This window comes from Myotis lucifugus, unplaced genomic scaffold (genome assembly GCF_000147115.1).
Source record: "Myotis lucifugus unplaced genomic scaffold, Myoluc2.0 scaffold_72, whole genome shotgun sequence".
NCBI lineage: Eukaryota > Metazoa > Chordata > Mammalia > Chiroptera > Vespertilionidae > Myotis > Myotis lucifugus.
In genome coordinates, this window is record NW_005871120.1 from 3,763,166 (window position 1) to 3,784,482 (window position 21,317).

Below are 21,317 nucleotides of genomic sequence, written 5' to 3' on the forward strand. Positions count from 1 at the left end.
TTTTTACCCGGGGGCGGTTCTCTTTATTTCCCTTTTCAGCCTTATCTGTACGTAACAAGGGGGGGAGTTTCCCCCAACCCCCCTAATGGGCCCCTGCCCCTTACCTTTACCAGGAGGGGCCGGGGGTCTGGGGGGGGTGGGGGCAGTCCCCCAACCCCCCTGATTGGCCCTGCTCTTTGAGTGCCAGGGGGGCAGCGCCCCAACCCCCTGATTGGCCCTGCTCTGTGCATCACAGGGGGTGGCTCCGCAACCTCCCCATTGACTCTGCCTTGAGTGTGATAGGGGGTGGTGCCCCAACCCCCCAATCAGCCCTACCCTGAGCGTGGCTGAGGGTGGCATCACAACCTCCCAATCCGCCCTGCTCTGTGCATGACAGGGGGCAGTGCCCCAACTCCCCAATCAGCCCTGCTCTGAGCCCGACCAGGGGCTGCACCTAGGGATTGGGCCTGCCCTCTGCCACCCAGGAGCAGGCCTAAGCCAGCAGGTCGTTATCTCCTGAGGGGTCCTAGACTGCGAGAGGGCACAGGCCGGGCTGAGGGACCCCCCCTTCCCCCCCGAGTGCACAAATTTTTGTGCACGGGGCCTCTAGTCTATATATATAAAAACCTAAGCAACCATTAGGACTGGTTGACTGAAATTGGTCGACTGGTTGCTATGATGCGCCCTGACCACCAGGGGGCAGACGCTCAACGCAGGAGCTGCCCCCTGGTGGTCAGTGTGTTCCCACAGCCAACCTCCTGTGGCTGGCCAACGTCTCATGTCCCTCTCCCCAGCCGGCCAGCCCTGATCAGCCCCAAGTGGGACTGGGCGAGATGGGCCCTGATTGGCCCCAATCACCAGCCAGGCCAAGGGACCCCACCCATGCACGAATTTGTGCATTGGGCCTCTAGTGGTGATCCTTTATTTGGTTCACATCTGTCTCCTGACTTGTATATCCTATGAGTTTGGAGATCTTTTCTGTTCACTGACCCAGTACCTACTATAGTGTGCAGCTCAAATGCTTGTATTGAGGAAAAGATTAGCAGTCCTGCTTCACCCAAGTACATGACTGTTCATCTGAGATCTGTTTGGTCCACCACCAGCTCTTAGCATAGTGCGTGTCCTTTGAGAGGCTTCCCATGTCTATTGAATGAACAGTGTTCAGATGCATTGTGAGCCATCTGGTTTGCTGCTTACACATGGGGTATTTGCATGCTGTTGAGAGGACGAGAGCCCATGTGACACTTCTGACCTACTCTAGGGTGTTGGGGATGGGGCTGACCTTCACCCTGACCCCACAGCTCCTTTTGTGTGGAGAGAGAGGAGTGTGGGTTACTGGTTCTCAGGCTCTAGCCTTGACTTCTGTGTGCCGGCTGTGGCAGGGTGGGAAATGAGCAGTGAGAAAAGCCCCTGAATGACGCTGAGCTGTTTCCGATGGTCTCCCACGCTGGGGTCTGCCTCTGCGGGCTGGGGAGGGGGCTCTGGGCCAGCTCCTTACAGGCTGCCTCCCTCCCTCATTCATTCCCAAGGAGATCGTGGGAAGCTTGGAGGAAGCTGGCCACAGTTTGGGGTGAGCTATTTTTGGTAACAGGGTCTTTTGTCTCAGGCTCTAGAGGCCAGGGTGACTGGGAGGGAGCTGTTTGCATTTCCTCTGGCCTCTTGGACTCCCCCCCATCTGGGCCCAGGGGACAGGGTTGCATATGGTATGAACTCAAGCCTCTCCTTCCTGGGTCCCAGTGAGCCTTCCAGCTGGCAGCTCTAGCACCATGGGAGGGCGAAGAGGGGCACTGCTATGCCTCTCCAAGGACATTCCACAGAGCTTGGCACCAGGCCCTCTCCCCGGCCCCCTGGCAGCATCAGGAGGCAGCAGTAATTCTAGTAATCCCTTGATTTGCACAGCGCTTTGCAACAGGCCTGTTTCTCTCAGTTGATCCTCATATAGTCTCAGTTGATCCTCTCCACAGTCCTGGGTAGTAGGCAGCCTGGGCAACATGAGCCCATGCATAAGTGAGAAAAATGAAATTCTGAGAGGGCACACAGGTCCCCAGAGCCTGGGGATGGTGACAAGAAGCTGGGTGATACCTCCAGGACACCTGTAGGGGCAATGACATGCTACCCTTCTGAGTCGCTGTAGCAAGGGGGCCCAATAGTGAGCAGGACAGCCTGACAGTTCCCTTACGAGGAGGGAGATTGAGCCCAATCTGGGGGCTGGGTCTGCTCTCCAGGTATAGCACTGCCTTCAGCTGAGGTCCATCCTGTAGTGATACGAGGCTTCCTCAGTCTCTAACCAGCTCCCAAGGGGCCCCGACCTGGCCCCTCCTTTGCTCTGTTGGGCTGTCAGGCTAGTGGCCCTGGGATGGTTCAGTTTTCTCTCCTGCCTCCTGCAGAGCACACAGGCCCATGAGAACAGCAAGGATGGCCGGCTGGTGTGGACAGGCACCCAGGAGCACCTTGTGTCCACTGGATTCAACCAGGTAGGGCTCCTTGAAGGTGAGCAGGGACTCATGCCAAGAGAGCAGGGATGAGGCCCACCGGGGGGCAGGGGCCGCAGGCTAGCTCCAGGCCTGTCCATATATGGCCCTGAGTGCAGCCGGGTCTAGAGCCCCAGGGGACCAACTACTGCTGAAAACTGGTAGATTCCATTTGTAATAGCTAAGCCTGACCCTGGGAACTGTGGCAGCTCCCCCAGGGACCAGAGTCCATGCAGGGAAACGCCCCTTGTCCCTTGTCACCTAAGGGCTCTTAAAGAGGCAGGACCTAAAAACCCAAAAATCTCCCATCCTGGCATGCTTCCCCCTACCACCACTGCCTTCTAAGCTCTTTCTGGGGCAAGTGCCTCTGTGCCAGGCTGTGTCCCTGGGCACGAGGTTCCTGGGGAGCCCTGGGGGCTGACAGACAGACCTCTGAGCCTCTCTCTGTCTCCTCCCCACAGATGCGTGAACGTGAAGTGAAGCTGTGGGACACCCGGCACTTCTCCAGCGCCCTCACTTCCCTCACCCTGGACACCTCACCTGGGTAGGAGCAGCCAGCATGTTGGGATGGACTGGGGGTGGGGTGGGGCAAGGGCCCAGACGATGTCTTGATTCCAAACCTGTGAATGGGCACCAATGCTAAGGGCTCCAGATGTGCCATGGCAGGGCCATCTGCAGAGTACAGGGCCCGATCCAGCTATAAGGGCTTTACCTGGCTCAGATCCTGTCAGAGAGATGACTCATCACCGGAGCAGTCAGGGGGTGTCTGAGGAGCCCCCTGGAGCTTCACCATCAGGGGGTGGTGAGGCAGCCCAGAGTAGGTGAATTAACCCAACGGACCCATCTCATGTGGCACTTAGTCATGGGGCAGACTTTGGCCTAGGGACTCAGGTTGGTGTATTTTGGCATTTGGGGAGGAGACTGTGACCCGGCGGATGTGTGGGTGGTCGACATGAGAATGCACTTGATTTTGCTATGAGTGTTTGCGGGGGCTGAGGCTACAATAGCAAGGTGGACTTGGGATGGATGTGGGGACAGATGGGTTGGCAGGTTTGGAAGCACAAAGAGCAGAGGGAGGCAGGCCTTGAACTTGTGGGCTTTATGGGGCCTCCTCAGCCCTGGCTACATGCCCATCCCTTCTTGTCCTTGGTGAGCTGGTGCCTTGGTGAGGGATATGCAGATGCACCTCATCCTTCCATCCTCCCAAGAAGTGTGCAGGAGGATTTGTGGTGGTGCCCATGGGGCTCTGGGCTGAGCCCACTCTGTGCAGAGATGGCTCAGGGTCACTGTGGCTCACTAAGTGCTGAGGAGTGACCCATCCCTTCAGTCTACGTCAGTGATTCCCAAAGTGGGCGCTACCGCCCCCCGGTGGGCGCTGCAGCGATCCAGGGGGGCGGTGATGGCCACAGGTGCATTTGGGGGCGATGAGTAACTGCTATTAAAATTTAAAAAAAATTAATTTCCAGGGGCTGAGTAATATTTTTTCTGGAAAGGGGGCGGTAGGCCAAATAAGTTTGGGAACCACTGGTCTACATGGACCCCATGTACAGCTGAGGAAAGAGGCTTCAGAGTGCAGGGGACCAGCTAAGCTGGGACGGGAGGAGGCAGGGACCTGGCCCCTGTTCCAAAGCCTTAGCCTTGCTCAGCTATGACTCTCGGAGGGACTTGCTGGGACCCTCAGCACCACCACCAGGCAGGGGCCTGCAAAGGTCAGAGCAGGGAGAGGCCTTGGTCCTTGGATATCCTGTCAGCCACTTCCTCTTCTGTTTCACAACTGGGAAAACTGAGTCACAGGGAGTGCTATGACGTCTCCAAGTTCCAGGAGCAGCAAGGGCTGTGTCTGGGGTCTGAGTGCCATAAGAGCTCCTGGCAGGGTGTTCCCCGGTTGAGTTTTCAGCGAAGGGGTAAAGGTCAGGGTGGCATTGACCCTCCACTCCCATCCTCCGTCACAGCCCTGGAGAGGCTAAAAAGCTGATGAGGTCCATTTTGCAAGTAAGGAAGGTGAGGCTGAGCGAGCTCCAGTGCCTTCCTTGGCATTACAACTGGGTGTGAGGCTTTTGCCTGCTCTGGGCCCTGGGGTTTCAGGGGAGTCACTAGGACCCACAGGCACTGGAGGAAATGGTGCTCCCTGGGCTCTTTGCTCCATTTCCAGCATCCCCTCCTCTGGTGCAGATTCTGTACTGGCATCTTGTCCTCTTTGCTTCCCCTGGCCAGACAGTCCCTTCCCTACAGGGCCCCCCAGCAGGGGGAGGGAGCTGGTCAACCTGGAAAAGGGACCCAGCACTAGCCATTAAATGCTCCCCATCCACCACTTCCTGCCTTTCAGGCTCCACCATTGGCCTGTGAGGGGTCGCCCTCCCCCTGAAGAACAGCCCCACCCCACCCAGCCCCAGCATAGCCTCTGGAGGAGTTAACTGATGCCCAAACCCCACAGTACCACTGGCCAAGGCTGACCCTGTAATTACAGCAGTTAAGAATAGCCTTGTAGGGCCAGTGAGGCCTAGAATTTCTCAAATTACTCCCAGATGGACCAGCCAGGCCAGTGTCCCGCCCCCTCCATCCCCAGGTCCTGGCCCCTGCCTCCACACCGGGCCCACACCCTTGGCAGAGGAATTGGGACTCTCCAGTTCTCTACAAAGCTGGTGGATGACAGGGATGCATGCCAACCTCCAGGCTGGCCTGAGAGGTGGCAGGTCCCCTGCCCCCCAAGGTCCCTGGAAGCTAGAGCCCTATACTGCCCTCCTGGGGTGTGAGAGCTGTTCAGTGAACTGGACTAGAGATGAAAAGTGTATGGGTGGGCACGGCCATGGGCCTCCACTGGATGCCCTCCATTTCTTCTCTGTTTACATGTTTTCCATCTCAATTTAGGCAGAATGGTGTATGTTCTTATAAGAGCTAGAGGGGGCCAGGGATCAGGCACACAGCCCTCCCCAGCCTCTTCATGGAGAACCCAGGGCCCCACCCTCCCAGGGACCTCTGTCTCAGCTCCCTATGCCTTTCTCTTTGTCATCCCTGTCACTTGTGGAGTGCACCTCACTAAAGGAGATGTGTCATGGTGGGAAGAACAGGACCCCAGCGTCCTATCTGCAAAGCCAGATTCAGGCAGCAGGTCCATAGATGGCTGCCCTGCACTTCCTGTGTGTCTGGCTCATGCTTGGGCTAGTGTAGGGTGGAGGTGGGGGGGCCTGATGTAAGTGGAGGTAAGGGGCTGGTGGAGGTGGAGGTGGGGGGCTGGTGGAGGTGGAGGTGGGGAGCTGGTGGAGGTGGAGGTGGGGGGCCTAGTGGAGGTGGAGATGGGGGGCCTGGTGGAGGTGGAGGTGGGGGGCTAGAAGGATCTGGTGATGAAGCAGCTTGTGCTCCATCCAGGAAACACATAAACACCACCTGTCCCAGGTTTGGTGCTTCCGGACTGGGTGCATGGTCAGGTGCCTATGCTGTAGGCAGTTAGGGATTTTTTCCCCTCCATGTTACTGAAGAGGCAGCTGAAGCCAGAGAAGTGGGTCCTCTGTTGAGATCATCCCAGCAACAAGCTTATGCAGGTTGGAGGGTGGGATTGGGTTTGCTTCTTCACACCAAAGTGTCCACCTCTGGCCAGACCCCTAACCCAAGCCCATTCATCAGCCAGAGGCACGAGATCTGTCAGCTAAGAAACCTCCAACCTTATAGAGAATGTTTGAGTTTATTTGAGCCAAACTGACGATAATTGCTGGGAAGCAAAACCTCAACAGATTGAGAAAATGCTCTGGAGAATGCCAATTTTACAGCTTATTTTATACATTATAGTCAAAGGAGAAGTAAGGGGTTAAATGAAATGAATTGGTAGTAGATTAGGGAGGCGGGAGAAAGCAAAGCGGGTAAATCTCTGAGATTGGATAAAGAATATAATAGACACATGCTTCTTTTACATTGGTAGGTATGGGGTAGTTACCCGTTACCATTTACAGCACCTAGGGATGGTACTCAGGGAACAATAGCAATGAAAGGCTCTGTGGTCTCTGCTCAGGTGCCATGGGTATGCCCTGAGAAATAAGGAAAAGGACTTTACTCTGACATTTCAAAAGTAATGCTATCTTAGATGCAAAAAGACTACCCAATTTTAGCTAGAAATTTTTATGTTCAGACCATCCTATGTGGTTACTTTCGGTTTCTAAGTTTGTAAGGCCCACCATGCAGGCCTCCCCCTGAGTTTGTCAGGTTTAGTATATGGCCCCTTTTTGTCCATAGGTCCCACACCCAGCATGTTCTTAGAGATTGGGTGCCTCCTCCCCGCCTGCGTAGTTTTTGCTCACAGTGGCCCCACCCCTCTTCTGGCAATCCAAGCCCTCCCCATGGCTCACAATGCTCTCCTGGCCAGGGAGTGGATCTTGGGTGTTGGGAGCCGTCCTCGCCTGCTGTAAGCAAGCTGCTGTCTCTCCTCTCCCAGCCTGTCTCCCCATAGGTATGGGCATGAAATGGGAATGTGTATAAGCCCATGTGGCACAGGCCCTATGGCAGCAAGGACTCAAGAATGTGGGGGCTGGCATTTGTCCACATCCATCCCTGGGCCTGGCCCGGAGCCATTGGGATTGCCTTGACTAGGGGCTACATCTTGGCTTGCCTTCCCCCCCGCCACCCCCCCCCCCTTAGGCTGATCCTCCCTTCATCCCCCAGTGCTTTTTCTGGGAGGGCTCACACCAGCCCCCTTTCGTTAGGTCCCACCCACCCCCTGCTGGCCCATGAGGCCAGGGTTGGCTTTGCAGGGAAAACATTTATTCAGCAGCCACCGTGTTCAGCAGCAGCCCACAGGCCCACAATGGCCCCTTTGACTGGGCTGCCGAGGTGGGGGGCTAGGCCTCAGCGTAGCCATTCCAGTAATGAGACCCAGGCCCACAGGAAATCCACCTGGGCTGCCGCTGCTGGCTCAGAAAGATGGGGCCCCACCCAGGCCCGCTGCCACCATCCTCTGCCCCCGCGACCCATTGCTCACCTCCTTCCTTCTCATGCCAGAACCCTCAGCAGCCGCTAATTGAATCCAGAGCCTCGCGTGGCCAGGCCTAACTCAGCACTGACATCAACGCCCCAAGCCGCAGGGCCTATTCCCCGGGCTTGACTGAGCTTCCTCCTTTTTGCCAGGGTGAGGCTAGGAGCCAGGGGCTGTGACCCACAGAGGGGCACAGGCATAGGGCTTTGGGGAGCCTATTCCAACATCTGCAGGACCTCTCTGTGGCCCTAGGGACCACCATCTGAAGTTACTAGGAAAAGGTGCTCTATATCCATCACTGTCCCCAAGCTCCCAGCTCCCATCATCCCTGGTCCTGCCCCTGCCTGTGGTCTTCCTGGAAAACACTCCCACTTCCGGGGTTTTGGAAAGCCAGGCACATTCCAACCGCAGAGAGTAAAGGGACATTGAAGGGCCACCAGGTCTCCACAGGCCAGACTCAGATCTCTGATCCTGATCCTTGGCCACCAGCTCCTAATAGTCTCTGGCAGCCTCCTCACCCACCAGAGGGCTCCTGCCATTCAGGATCTGTGCTGCCCTTGACTAAGGCTCCTCTGCAGCTGGAGCAAGAGCCCATACAGAGGGGCATCAGGACTGTAGGGAGGGTGAGCTGTGTGTGCCACCTGCACCATCCATGAGGGCCTGGCAGGACATAGTTCAAGGCATCCCCTCCACAGAAGAAGGCAGGCATGGACTAGCTGTCCAATCCGTCCCTGAGAAAGGGCCCTTGGAGATCCTCTTGGCATGTATCTGCCATGAGCCTCTTACAGGAGCACTGCAGCTGGGTAGGTTAAGGCTGCCCTGTTATTCTTCACCGAGGTTGGAAACTGCCCAGCTTCTGTTGCCCCACTGGGAGGTTGGACTGGGTACCTCAGTGGAAACTGGGTGGACACAGCCCAGGATAGGACGTGTGGGAATGCCACCCTACCCACCATGGCCCTCGCAAGCCCAAGGAATGCTGGCCAGGGCCTGGTGTCCACTGGGGAGAGGGGTCCTGGCCCCCAGTTCCCCAGAGGGCTGTCCTTTTACACCTACCCTGCACCCCTACCCTCCCTCCACGCAGTCCAGGAGCCTGGGGTCATGCCAGAAAAACACTCATTTTATTTTATTTTTTATTTTCTTATAAAAGGCCTTCATATCATCGTTTGTCTTACAAAAACCAAAGTCCTTGTCTCTGAGTTTGAAAACTATTTTCCCAGAATAAATGGGAAAGGATCTCTTATAAATATATTTTTAAAAAACAAAAGCAAAACTTGTTCCTAAAGCGTCTTTCTTTCCAGTTTCATTTGTTACTTCACTCCCCTGGGGCAAGCTGGGCTACATACCCATCCTTACCCCCACTCTCCCTTTTCTCTCTTTCTGGGGGCTTCCTTCACTGGCCCCCAGAGTCTCCTTGGGTTGAGGGCCTGGCAGCCCTCGGCCTGTGTTACCAGCACACAGCATAACCTGCCTGCCCTGCTCCACCCCAGAGGTTGCACATGGCAGAGGACAGGGCAGACGCCATCCTCAGAGGCACTTGGGCTCTGGAGGGGTCCTTAGAGGTCTTCACCTGGGTCCTAGCATCTTAGATGAGGAGACCAAGGTCCAGAGAGGGGCAGGGACTGGCTGTAATCACCACAGCCCCTGCCCTGATGTGACCTCATCTTATGGATCTGAGAACTTCTTGATCTTATAGCAGGAGGGCGCTATTCAGTCCCAGCAGGGCTGAGAGCCCAGCCCAATAGTCCATCACTCCCAGCTTAGATGTAGGGCTTAGTGGGAAGGGGCCCTTGGAGCCCAGGCCCTGGGTAGCCCATGAGTGGCACCTCACACTCAGGCCCACCAGGTGGGACCTCCCCACCGCCCTCACTTGCCATGGGGCCTGGTTCTAAGGGGGCCTTCACCCCCTCCAGCTCTAGGGGCCCAGGCCCCACCTGCCCTTTGCCTTGAGCTGCAGCTGCCGCGGCCCGCCCCCGCCGCACGAAGTAGGCTGCCCCTACAGCAGCGAGGGCAGCCAGGAGTATGGCAGCCAGGGCAGGCGCAATAAGAAGCGGCAGGTTGCCCTCTCGGGCCTGTGTGACCGGGGCATGGTTGGAGCGGACAGCTGCGGGGGTGTGGGCCTCTCCACAGGCCTCCTCGCCCTCAGGCATCCGCCCAGCCCCCAGGGGCCTGACACAGATGGAGTAGGTGGCATTGGGCCGAAGTTGTGTGACCGTGTACTCAGCAAGTGAGGCGGGCAGCCTCAGTGTCACCGGCCGCTTGTCAGGGCCTGACAGGTTTCGGTAGGTGAGGCGGAGGCCCCTGAGCTGCACAGTACTGCCCTGCAGGTAGCGCTGCAGCCCTACCCTCAGGGAGGTGGGGCTTATTGGCTCGATCCCGAGGGGCAGAGGCCCTGGAGGCCTCAGTGTGGCTGGGGTGGGGGAGGGCCATAGTCCCTGCCTCATCAGGCTCTCACAGTACAGACCAGTGAAGCCTTCAGGGCACTGGCAGGCTAGGTGGCCCTTAGCCCCCCGGTGGCAAGTACCCCCATTGAGGCAGATAGATGCTGGGCAGTCCTGGGGCTGAGGGTCAGCTCCCACAGTGGGTGGGGTGGCAGGTGGCAGGCTCGGGGCTTTGGCAGCAGGCTCCGTGGGGTTTTGCCAGGTAGGGGCTGGGCTGGAAGACGAGGGTGTGGGTTCCCATGCCAAGGACCTTGTGGTGGGCACTGTGGCTGTGGTGGTGGTGGCTGGGCAACCAAAGTCAGCATAGTCGAGGTCCAGGAGCATCTGGCCAGCGTTCTTGGGTGGGAAGTGGCAGCGTGTCTCCTCCGGGCTGGCCAGTGCCACTCGGTTCTCCCGCACCCAAGGGCTGAACCAGCTCAGGGGGCACACACAATTGAAAGGGTTTCGCGCAGCTGCCAGGAGCCGCAGGCGGGGGAAGAGGCCCGAAAGCTCATGTGGTAAGGCCTGCAGGCTCAGGTTGCTCAGATCCAGCTCCTGCAGGGCTGCCAGGCCAGCCAGGTCCTCAGGCCGCAGCTGGGCAATGCGGGTGTTGCCAGCCAACCGCAGGCGTGTCAGTCCCTGTAGACCCCGGATGGCAGGTGGCACACACTCCAGCTGGTTGTCTGACACATCCAGGTCGTGTAGATTGCGCAGGCGGCCAAAGAGCCCCTCATCCAGTTGCCGTAGCCCCAGGCCAGCCAGCCGCAGCGCCTCTACATTGGCAGTGTCCAGGGCACCCGGCTCAAGGGCCAGGAGGCTGTTGTGACTGAGGTCCAGCAGCAGCAGGCTTGGCAGGCGCAGCGGGGGCAGTGCCCGAAGCTCGTTGTCTTGCAGCTTGAGTTCCAGGAGGCGGTCAAGTGCATCAAAGGCACCAGGCTGGATGTGGTGGATTCGGTTCTTGCCCAGGTAGAGGCGCTCCAGGCACCGCAGGCCGCGGAAGGTCTCATTGGTGATCTCACGCAGCCTGTTGGCAGTGAGGTCCAGGTTGCTAAGGTTGGCAAGTGGCCGGAAGACCCCACTGGGCAGGCTGGTGATCTGATTCTGTGATAGGTCCAGGAGCTGCAAGCCTGGTAGGCTGGCAAAGGTACCTGGTTCGAGTGTAGTAATGCCGTTGTCAAAGACATACAGGCCTGCTGTGTTGGACGGCACATCTCGGGGCACTGTGGTCCCCTGGCGGGCAGCGCAGAAGACTGTCTGTGGCTGGTTGCACTGGCAGCCAGACGGGCAGCTCTGCACCCCAGGCCCTGGGGCTAGCAGCAGCAGCAGCAGTGGCAGGGGCAGGGGCAGGGGCACACTGGAGCGCATCTTTTGGTCCCTGGGAGCAGAGAGGAAAGACAGGAGACCATGAGTCGGGCCCAGGAGACAGCCATGGCAAGAAGTACTGAGAAGGGAATTCCAAGCCCCCTTCACTCCCTTCCCCCAAATCCTACAGCACACTGTAGTTATGAGTCAGGTCTCCAATGCCTGGGCCCAGTTCCTGTCCCAGTCGCATCACTCTCTTGCTATGTGGCTTTGAACAGTCACATGACCTCACTATGCTATCAGTTGGTACTTCCTGCACTGTCACCATGGTTCAGTGGGTTGATGCATGCAGAACAGGGCCCAGCCCCCAAACACTCAATGACCACAAAGGACCTCTATACCTTAACCCAGTTCTCCCACCTCTGCAGCTTAGAGAGAACATGATCAAAAAGCATCAGGCTGTGGCCCTTCCCCCATGCTCCCACCCCAAAATCTCTGCTGAGGTGGACAGGGAAGCAAGGGGAATGGCGGCTCCCTCCCCGGCGCTTCTTCGAGATTGGTGGGCAGTCAGCCCAGTGCGTAAGTAGAGAAGCTGGCTGCCCCAGGCCACCGGCCCCTGCCGCCACGCTCTACATCCTCCAAGTGAGGAGAGACCGCAGTGGGAAGACTTCACATGGAAACTATGGGATTGGTGTTTTTCCACTTGTGAAGTCAGACCTGCCCAGGACGGGAGCTGTGGGATGGCCAGGATGTGGCCAGTAGGAAAGTTCCTAGGGAAGGGAGCAGAGGTGCTGAGCAATTGGCAGGGGGAGGGTATAAGGAGGGAACCCTGTGTTCCCTCCTTACGGGAACAATGATAGAAGTAGAGGTGAGGGGATCCAAGCCTCCCTGGGCTGACCCAGGGCTCAAGTTGGGGGGACACTGGTTGCATGGTGGCCCCAGAAGCAGTGCCAGACCTGGAAATACTCCCCAGATTCCTTCATCTACCATTTCTTGGGTTCCACTGTGGGCTGGGCACTGAAGCAGAGCCGCAGCCCTTCCCATGTGCCAGTGTCACTGAGCATTTAGCCACCTCTTGTAGTTTCCCCAGCAGCCATTCCAGGTGGAAACTATTTTCATCACTCCCAGATGACAGAAAAGGGGGGCTCCTAGAGGTGCAGTGACTTGCTGCCGTTGCACTACCAAGAAATCTGAGCCAGAGCCCCGGTCCTTAAGCAGGTCCAGGTGTGGCTGTGCCTGCTGCCTGATGCGGGGCCCAGTCCTGCCGGGGTAAGTGGGGGTGGCTCCCCCAGTCATTCCAGGCTCCAGCTTATAGCTTGACCTGCCCAAGAAAGGATGGGGCCACAGCTGGGGCCCACCTTCATTCAGGCTCCTGGGGAAAATCTAGGTGCCACCCCCAGCAGCAGTCCCCACGATCTGAGCCTGTACAGCCCCAGAGAGGCCAGCACCCCTCCCTTCCAGGCACCTCTGCTTACACAAGGGCCTTTTGTGCTGGGGCGCAGCCTCCCCTTCCCCCATACTGGCCAGCTGTCAGGCAAAGGCAGGTAACATGGCCCCCCCACCCAGGGTGCCTTCTGCCCCACTGCCATCTATTTGGGTTGTCCCTCCCCCAAATAGGGAAGTGTGCTGGAATATGAGGTGGAAGATGGGCAGGTGGTCCCAGGATGGATTCAAGTCACTGGGGAGGCTACTGTGGTCTTAGGCCAGTTCTAGGTAAAGGCCTGCCACCCAGTTTGGGTACCCTGCCCACCTGCAGGGTCATCCTTGCCTGGGAAGTGGGGCCATTGGCCTTGCCCTTCACTAGTTAACACTGATGACTGCCCTTCAGAAGCTAGCCAGGGAGGCCTTACCTGACCCCTAGCCAGTGCCCCTTCCCCTGCTCTCTAGATTCCTGGCTGTCACATGCATCCCTGGCCCTGCCAGTGCCATCTCAAGGGGGATCTGTGCACCCCACCCAGCCTACTTCCCTGTGAGGACCTGCTCCACCCTCACTGACTCAGAGTTCAGCCTGGCCTCCAGATGTGGGCTATGAGCGTCCCCCACCCCCACGTGGATGTGGGGGGTGAGCCACCTCCCCCTGAATCAGCTCTCCTGGAGGAACAGGCCGGGGTCAGGAAGGGAGCAGCCAGACTCAGGGTGGGAGGGGACCCCTCCATGTGGCCAGCTTGGTCACCCGTGACTTTGGCTTCCCATAGGACTTGTATAAGGTCATGGTTAAGAACTCATGCTCTAATCAGGCAACCCTGGGCCATGGGTGTCAGAGCTGTAAGGTGTAGACAGTGGTTTCTCTCAGCGCCTAGGCTTCTTCATCTGTCCCCCAGACGTTTCAGAGACACCTCCCAAGACTGGGGCACTGCTGGGGGCACTCCCCACTCTGCATTAAGGAGGGGGCCAGCGTGGGCTCTAGGCTTCGCTCCCTTGAATCAGCAAAGTCCTCATGGGGGAGGGAGGCAGTGACTGCTATGGCTCTGTCTGGACCTGAGTGGCATTCTGGCTGAGTAGCTGGGAGCAAAGGCTGCATGAGGAAGAGCGACTGGCATCCCGGGCTGGGGAGCCTTCAACAGGCAGCAGCTAACCTGCTTCCCACTCCCTAGGAGGCAGGAGTGAGCGCCTTGGCCTGAGCCCAGATCCATCACTCAGCAAGGACTGGCACAGGGGCTTTGGAAAACAGCAAATGAGGGCTGGTAGCTCCACGGGCTCTCCCACAAGGGCCTGGCACCAAGAGCAGAGCAGACATCAGACAACGCCCCCTCCCAAAAGAAGGGGCACAGAGGGCCAAGACTGACCGCGGAGGAGCAAGCATCAGGTAGTAGGATAGTAGGAGACAGAGGCTTGAATTTGGGCTCAAGTTCTGCCCCTAAATTGTTTCCTGGGTTTCTCAGCTGCCTTGCTTCACCCTTCAGAGTTGTTCTGAGCACTCAGTATTCTGTTTGTTTTCAAATGCGCAAGTTCTTCTAACAAGTTCTGGAAGCGATTCTGCTTGTCTGGGCCCATGCTGGTGTGTGAGTGCATTAGGGGTGGGGGTGCCTCATGAGGGGGGTTGGGTCATGGCTGCCCTTGTCCAGCCAGTTACAATTTCAGCAGCTCTGAAGGACCAGGGGCCTGGGCTTTGATATCTGATCCGCTGACCTGAGGCAGGGAGGTGGGACCTTTCTCTCTGAAAAGGGTGTGGGGAGAGTTCTGGAGGCAACCCTGGCATTTGGAGGGGGTGGGGGGGGTGGAGACTAGAGGGAGAGGGAAACAGGGTCCAGGGCTTCGGTCCTCCATCTAGATTCAACAAAGCCCCACCGTGGTCTGGCCCTGTCATGGTTTGGTGGAAAGAGGCAGCAGGCAGAGGCCTGGACTCTGCTGCTGCTGGCCTTGCCACCCCCCAAGGAACAGTTTGGGGGATGGTACTTTAGGGTCCGACTACCTGTGTTTGCAACCTGGCCATGGGCCTTCACCTCAGTTCCCATCTGTTAAGTTCGGGGGCTGGTAATAGCACCTGGTTTTCTGGGTTGTTTAGTTTGTACTTGGCGTACATTCTGAGTGGTCAGTCAACATTCGCTACTGAGGGTGTTACCCATGATACCTGAGTCCGCTCTGGGAAGGATGCCATAGTGTGAGAGGCTTCATGCTACTTTCAGCACAGACAGGAAGCCTCCTGGGCTGAGGGTAAAGCCTCCATGTAGAGGCTGCCCCCCCCCCCTCCACCCTTGGGTATGGGCGTAGGAGAGCAGCCTGATGGAGAGGAACCTTTAATTTTGGAGGGGGTAAGGGGTGAGCTGTCTTCTGGCCAGTCCCCTTCAGCATATGACTTCAGGGTGAGAGGAGAGCAGAGTGAGGGCTCTATGAGTAAGGACATCCATCATCGCAGCTCTCAGGGGACCCAGAGTGCCCCCACCCACTCCCAAGTATGGGACACACAGAAGCATCTGCCTTGGGTCAGGCAGGGACTGGAAAATGGGTGGAACCTGGGCATTTGTGTGACTGCATCAGATCTAAGGCTGAAGCATCTCATTGCTCCTGGGGAAGGACAGGCCAGCATACCCCCCTCCTGTGCCCAACCCTACAGAGTAAGTGCAGGGGTCGGGTACTATAGGCCTGACCCTGGGGCCCTGGGCCTCTGGCTCCCAGTGTTGGCCCGCCCGGGCTAAGCACTGCCGGCCAGACCTGGCAGCAGCCCAGCCCAGGAGTCTGCCAACCCTCCAGGCAGGCGGGACTGTGCCGGCGGCCAGGACAGCTGGCTCCAGTTTCGCTGACGTGTCTGAGGAGGTTCAGGGCCCAGGTCGGGCCTACCCGTCTCCCCATCCCCAGGACAAAGCAGCCCCTGGCCCAGCAGGACAGAGCGTTTGGAGTCTCCCTCCTGGGTCCTCAGAGAAGGGGCCAAGAGGGCAGAGCCTCAGGTTCCTCAGAGATGGCCCTCTCCCCAGGTGGGGGCCAGAGCCCTGCCCTATGATTAAGCTGGAGGTCCCCACCAGTCTCGGTGTCTCTGCCTTACCCCATCCACCACTCCAACTGGCTCTGCTCATTTACAGATAAGACCCTGACACTCAATTCGTGACCTCATCCAGTTCCCTTCCCTTTCTGGGCTTCCATCTCCCACCTGGAACCCCAAGGGCTTCTGAACACCAGCTGCACATCAGAATCACCCTGACAGCTTTGGAAAGTTCCTGATGCCTGGGCCCCACCCCCAGGCTCACTAAATAAGAATGTCTGGGGTGAGGTCTGGCAGAGCTGTGTTTTGGAAAAGCTCCTTGGTTGAGTCTCCCCTCCAGCCAGGGCTCAGACCCTGGGACAGGAGGCTGCAAAGGGGACAATCTGGACATCAGCTTGTTTCTCCCAGTCAGGGCAAGATCCCTGAGCAGGTGTGGGGGAAGAGCAGCAGCCTGCCAGGCCTCGGGTGGGGACCTTCTGTGACACTGTGGGTGACTTGGTAGCTACCAGACCTGTCAGCCCAGGGCAGGAAGATCAGTGACTAAGGCCAATCCACAGCTGAAGTGAGCCCTCAGGGCAGCGGGACGTGCCATCTCAGTCAGGAGAGGTGCCACTCTGTTGGGAGAGGACACCTGCTGCCCCGGGAGCTATGTGGTGGCTGGGGCCCAACTAGAAATGGGCCAGTCCAGATGCCTCTCCTGGCACGTGCAGGTGTGATGCCACCAGGGCTGGGCTCAGACACTGGGCCCCTCACTGCCCTGTCCCCACCCAGGGCCAAGCACCCATCAAGAAAGGTCCTAACCCTGCAATTAACCCTGACTTTGCCAGAGGAAGGCCTTAGTCACCAAGGGAGGCCACCAGCCCCACGCCAGCTGGGCCCAGGCTGTCTGGGACCTAGACAGGGTCTGAGAAGGAAGTGACCCCAGAGGAGGTCTTGCCCTTCTCATGCTCACCATGCCTAGAGATCTAAGTCACCCTGTGGCAGAAGTGGCTGGCCCTTCCTGGGATCTGTGAACTGATCAGTGGGCAGGTGGGATTGATAAGGGGAGCCGCCCCCTGCCCCCACCTCCCCTCACTTCTCACTGCTGTCTATCCAGTGACCGCCCCAGCCCCAGCCCCAGCGCCAGCCCCTTCTCAAGGCAAGCCAGCTCTCTCCTCCCTCCTTAATTAAATCTCTCAGGCAGCCTCAGAGGAATGTCAGAGCCTTATTGCATTTCTCTGGAGGAGACTGGTGGGGGGGCCTTCCCCAACCTTGGAGAAGAACTGGCTCCTCGCCTGCCCCCACCCCCTAAAACCGAGGTGGTCTAAGGGAGCCTGCCCCAGCCTCCTCATACCCAGGGAAGCTGGAATGAGGAAAAGCGGGGGAGGCCTGCAGGCCTGGCCGGCCAGGCGGCCCAGCCAGCTAAGGGAAAGCAATCCGGCTGACTCTGGAATGTGGAAACCGATAAAAGGAAGAAGGCTGAGCCTGCGCCCGCCCGCCTGTGGTGCATGCAGACTCCCGCAGCACCCCTGCCCGCCCCCAAACATAGCCCTGCTCCAGTCACGCGCACACATACACCCACGCCCAAAACACGCCCAGTGGGCTGTGTTCTTACACACACACACACACACACACACACACACCCTCCCTCCCCATTCTCCAAGAACTCTCACAAATTCCACAGCAGTGAGGGGAGCTGGTTTTCTTGGCAGTGCAGACAGAGCCTTGGGCTCCCCAACCCAGGGAGGAGACTCTAAGGAGAGCTGAGGGGGGCTCCGGAAGGGGTCACTAACCCATTTAGGTGGCATTGCTGCCCTTCCCATGAGTTGAGGGCTTGCCAATGGTCAGGGATGCTTCTCTCTGGTCACCAGGGGGTACTGGCTGGCTGGCCTGCTGAGGTGGAAGCTGCCTCCTGGGCCCAGCTGGGACCCCGCTTTCCTGTTTCCATGAGCTGCCTAGCCCGGGGATAGGGTCCACTTAGAAGCCCCCATGAGGACTCAACTCTCTTTACCTTCGACTTGTCCCAACTCCCTCAGGGCTGTAGTGGGGGGTGTCGGGAATGGGAGCCAAAAACTGGACTCATCTTCTGCCCAGGGCATCTCCCTGGCTCTGGGGCTGCCTGCCAGAAGGGCCTTCTTGGGGAAAGCAGAGCATGTCTAAGGGTCTTCTCGTGTTGAACTCCGTTCCCCATTTCCAGAGTCTAGAGAGTGGTGCCATCCCAGCAAATGCCCTGGAACACTGGCCCCCAATGGTCCCATTTGACTCTCTGGACCCACAGGTCCCAGGGTGGCTGTTTCCGTTTACAGCAGCACAAAGCCAGGGAGGTGGGGTCAGGCCATGCCTAGGCCCCCAGCCTGGCATGAGTATGCTGGTTGTCCCTCCCTGGGCCCAGGAGAGACCAAATAATGGTCTGGAGGGAATCCAGCTGGGCTGCTCATTACCAGAGCCCTCTTCCTGCCTCTGACACTCTGTTTACAGAAGCTCTGGGGCCTGATTCCCCTGGGAGAAGACAGCAAACTCAGGGGACTGCTCTCCCATCCCCCTACCCGCCTGCCTTAGTGCTGTTGGGCCTTGCCAACAGCTGGGCCCTAACTGGATTCACTGTCTGCTGGACCAGCTTGAATGGACCCTACTTGGAGGGTACCAGCCCAGCCACCCCTTTGTACCCTTAACATCCAAAAGTCCAGCGTAGTGAGAAGGGTCCTTTGATGTCCAGTCCAGTTCCTCTTGCCCCAGAAGCTCTTGGCCTGGGGAGGGGGACACTGGGACCTGGTGCCTCTCTCCAGAGCCTCACCTACCCTTGGTGCAAAAGGCAAGCAGGGGACACTGGGATTCTCAGGGTCTCCTCTCTTCCTCCTTCCCACCTTGCAGATTCCATCCCTATTCCCCAGGGTGGGGAAGTGGTCAGCGACCCTGGTGTGGGAATGGTTAAGGAATGGTTGGCACCAATCAGCTGATCTGCCAGTGACCACAGGGGGACCTTGGCAGCCCTCAGGCCCCAGTGCTGCCAGCCCTGGGACACAAAGAACTAGGCTGGCTCCAGGCCATTGGGTTCAAAGCCCAAGCAAAGCCCCTTCTCTGAAAGGCAGAGATGATAATACCTGGGGCCCAGGCACCCAAGGTCAGCAGTGCCTTGGAGTGGAGGGGGTGGGAGGGCGGGTGGCGGTGTGGAATGGTGCATTAGTACCTGCCAGCCACCCGCTTACACCTCCCTGGGTTGCATACTTGTGCCCCCTCCACTTCAGCTCTGTCCTGAGTGACAAGGGCCCTCGGGACCCTAGCGGCCAGTCTGCACAGGGGCACCGGGGGCTCCAGGTACAGAACTAGACCGTCCCACTTTAGGAGGTAAAAGTAACCCAAGACTATGGCGTGGCCATCCCCTCAAAGGGATTTGATTCATAAAACTGGTCATGCCGGAGGGCCCAGCCGTGGGAGGAGGAAGCGAGGGAGGGGGTGTTTATTTTGTCTACTCGCAGCCCCGCCGGGTCGGCGAGCCCTTGTACACACACATCCGCGCGCGCACCCGGACACGGGACTGTCCGCGGCCGGGTCGGCCCAGGTGATGGTGCGGGGCTGAGGGCGCATGCCCGCCCTGAGTGCGTGTGCGTGCGGAGGGGGATCTGCGCGTGTGGTCGGCGCATGTGCATAACCCGCCTCGGTGGCGCCCCCCATTCCCGTCCGCAGCCCCCCAGCCCAGCAGACACTCACCGGACAGCAGTGGCGGGAGCCGGGCGGGGCGGGCCACGGCCTCAGTCCTTCCCCGCCGGCCAGACCGGAGGGTTCCTGGGTCCCGAGGCAACCGCGTCCACGTACCCCCGCCGTGGGCTCAGGCTGCGAAGTCAGCTCGCGGGAGGCGGGTCGCGCCTTTAAGGCAGGGGGGAGGGGCTGCCGCTGGCGGGGGGGCGGGGTTGCTCCCCATTGGCCGGGGCGGAAAGGGGCCAAGGGAGACCCGCCTCCCCTATCCACGGAACGGGTCATTTGGCTGGGCGTCCTGGTCCTCACCCCGCAACCTCCCTAACTCGGGGGCGGGAGAGATCGTGTCTTTCCCGGCGCGGAGTCAGGAGTCCAAAGCTCCAGGCCGGCGAGCCGTCTTTGCCTTATGACCCGGGACAGGTCCCTGTTTTTCCGCATAGAAAGCAAGCGAATTTCAGTGAGACAGTCCCAAACTCGGATGCTTGTGACAGCAGACAGGTGATATAAATCCGAGGAGCAGACCCCAGAGCCTGTGCAGACCTGGAAAGGCAGGGGAGGAGGGGAGTGGGGGCAGGTGTAGGAGCTCAGCCCCCACGACCTGCTTCAGCCTGCCAGAACTTTGGGTTTTTCAAGAGAAACTGGAAATCTGGATTTTTATTATGTTTTTTAGGTGAAATCTCTGAATGTGCTATTGTTGGTAGTTAATCCCAATTTCAACAACTCCTGGGCAGGCTCTTCTTAGAGCCTCCTAGATAACAAACTCTTAACACCAAATCTGAGTTCTGGGGTCCTTTTAGACATGACGACTTTCAGGCTGTGAGCATCCCTGGATCACCTTTCCCGTGTTTTAGATGAAGGGACTGAGACACAGAAGGGGAAGTGACCTTCTGTCCAAGGCACCACAGTTACAGGCAGCTCCAAAGCCAGAATGTGTTTGTGGGGGTGGGGGGCCTGGGATGGGGAGGGAGGTTGGGCCTCGTCGTCAGTGGGCGGGGCCTGGGTGCAGCTGACAGTGGCCCTTGATGGGGCAAGAGGGACGTGTGCCAGGGGCTGGACTAGTCCAGAAAAATCCCCTGCCTTGGAGGATTCCAGGAAAAGGCTCTGCCCTCCTCCCATACATGTTTGTGGTCAGAGGCATGCCTCAGCTTTGGGACCCAGCTCAGCTCCTAAGTTCCAGAGGGCCCCTGGACACCCGCCTCTCCTAGCCTGGCCTGCAGCCAGGGCCTTTGCCTGGGGCAGCGTGAGTCTCGGGCCCGAGGGCTTGTCCCATGAGGCTGGGCCACACCATGGGGGGGCGGCATAGGTGGTCTTTGCAGGACTTGATCACCTCCAGAAGGCAGGACAGCCTCCATGTCCAGTTGCTAATTAGCTAAGTAGGGTCCAGCTGTAACACTTACCTCCCAGATTTCCCCTCTCAGCTCCTAGCTTCCTCAGGGCTTCTCCCCCACAGGGCCCCTTTCCAGGATAGGCAGGGGTCTGGACGCCACACCTGCCCTCCTTGATTATCTTGATATTTGTGTATGTGTAGCATAACTTTTGCACCACTGTTCCTGCGCCAGAGTTGGCCCTTGGGTGTGTTTCATTTGGCCTGTATGGGGCTTTTTAAAACTTTGATGCTATTGCAAACATTAAGAATTCGGTGGTTTCACATTAAAGTGGGACTTCCCAGCCTGCCTGAACAGGAAGAATTCTCAGCTGGAGCCAGTGGCAACTGCCCCCTCTGACCAAACCTCAGGCTCACAGGTCACCGCAGTCCCCACCACTCCCAGTTGTCTCACATGAGGCTGCTTCACTCACTCAGTTTCCTGAAGCACCATGTGGCTCTGGTCAGACTGTCTTTATGTCTCTGCCTTTGTGTCCTGTGTCCCCTAACCCCCTCAGGAGTGTCCACAGATACTGTAGGAGGGAGTGGGTGTTCTGAGGACCTCCAGCCTGACTTTTCCCAAAGAAGAGGCCCTGAAGCCTCTTACCTCTGCAGCCAGTTCTCCATGATGGAGAGACCCTATTTGCCTAAATAGTCCATCTCCTGCCATGATCTTGCACCCTGGACTCAGACAGGCCATGCTCTTATCCACCTCGAGGTTCAAGGACAGCTTCCA

General features: G+C 58.3%; 2 protein-coding genes across 5 annotated transcripts in view; one reads left to right on the plus strand and one right to left on the minus strand.

Moving 5' to 3' along the window:
• CORO7 (coronin 7) overlaps positions 1-21,317 on the plus strand; it is a 59,450-nt gene that overhangs the window by 26,239 nt on the left and 11,894 nt on the right. For all 4 annotated transcript variants that reach the window (XR_002829707.1, XR_002829708.1, XR_002829709.1 and 1 more), the window contains exons 8-9: positions 2,367-2,453; positions 2,912-2,994. Coding sequence is in view for 1 of the 4 variants with exons in the window: in XM_006090416.3 (XP_006090478.1) it covers positions 2,367-2,453; positions 2,912-2,994 (170 nt within the window). In the remaining 3 variants the exon portion in view is untranslated. The remainder of the gene's footprint in view (positions 1-2,366; positions 2,454-2,911; positions 2,995-21,317) is intronic.
• On the minus strand, positions 8,507-19,352 carry VASN (vasorin). The gene is made up of 2 exons (XM_006090415.3): positions 19,234-19,352; positions 8,507-11,202 (listed from the first exon to the last, which is right to left on the minus strand). Exon 2 carries the CDS (start codon positions 11,190-11,192, stop codon positions 9,168-9,170), a length of 2,025 nt encoding a protein of 674 aa, XP_006090477.1. The 5' UTR covers positions 11,193-11,202; positions 19,234-19,352; the 3' UTR covers positions 8,507-9,167.

What these genes read in the sequence shown, in the direction of transcription:
- VASN (XM_006090415.3), bottom strand. Translation starts at nt 11,192, where the DNA reads ATGCGCTCCAGTGTGCCCCTGCCCCTGCCCCTGCCACTGCTGCTGCTG.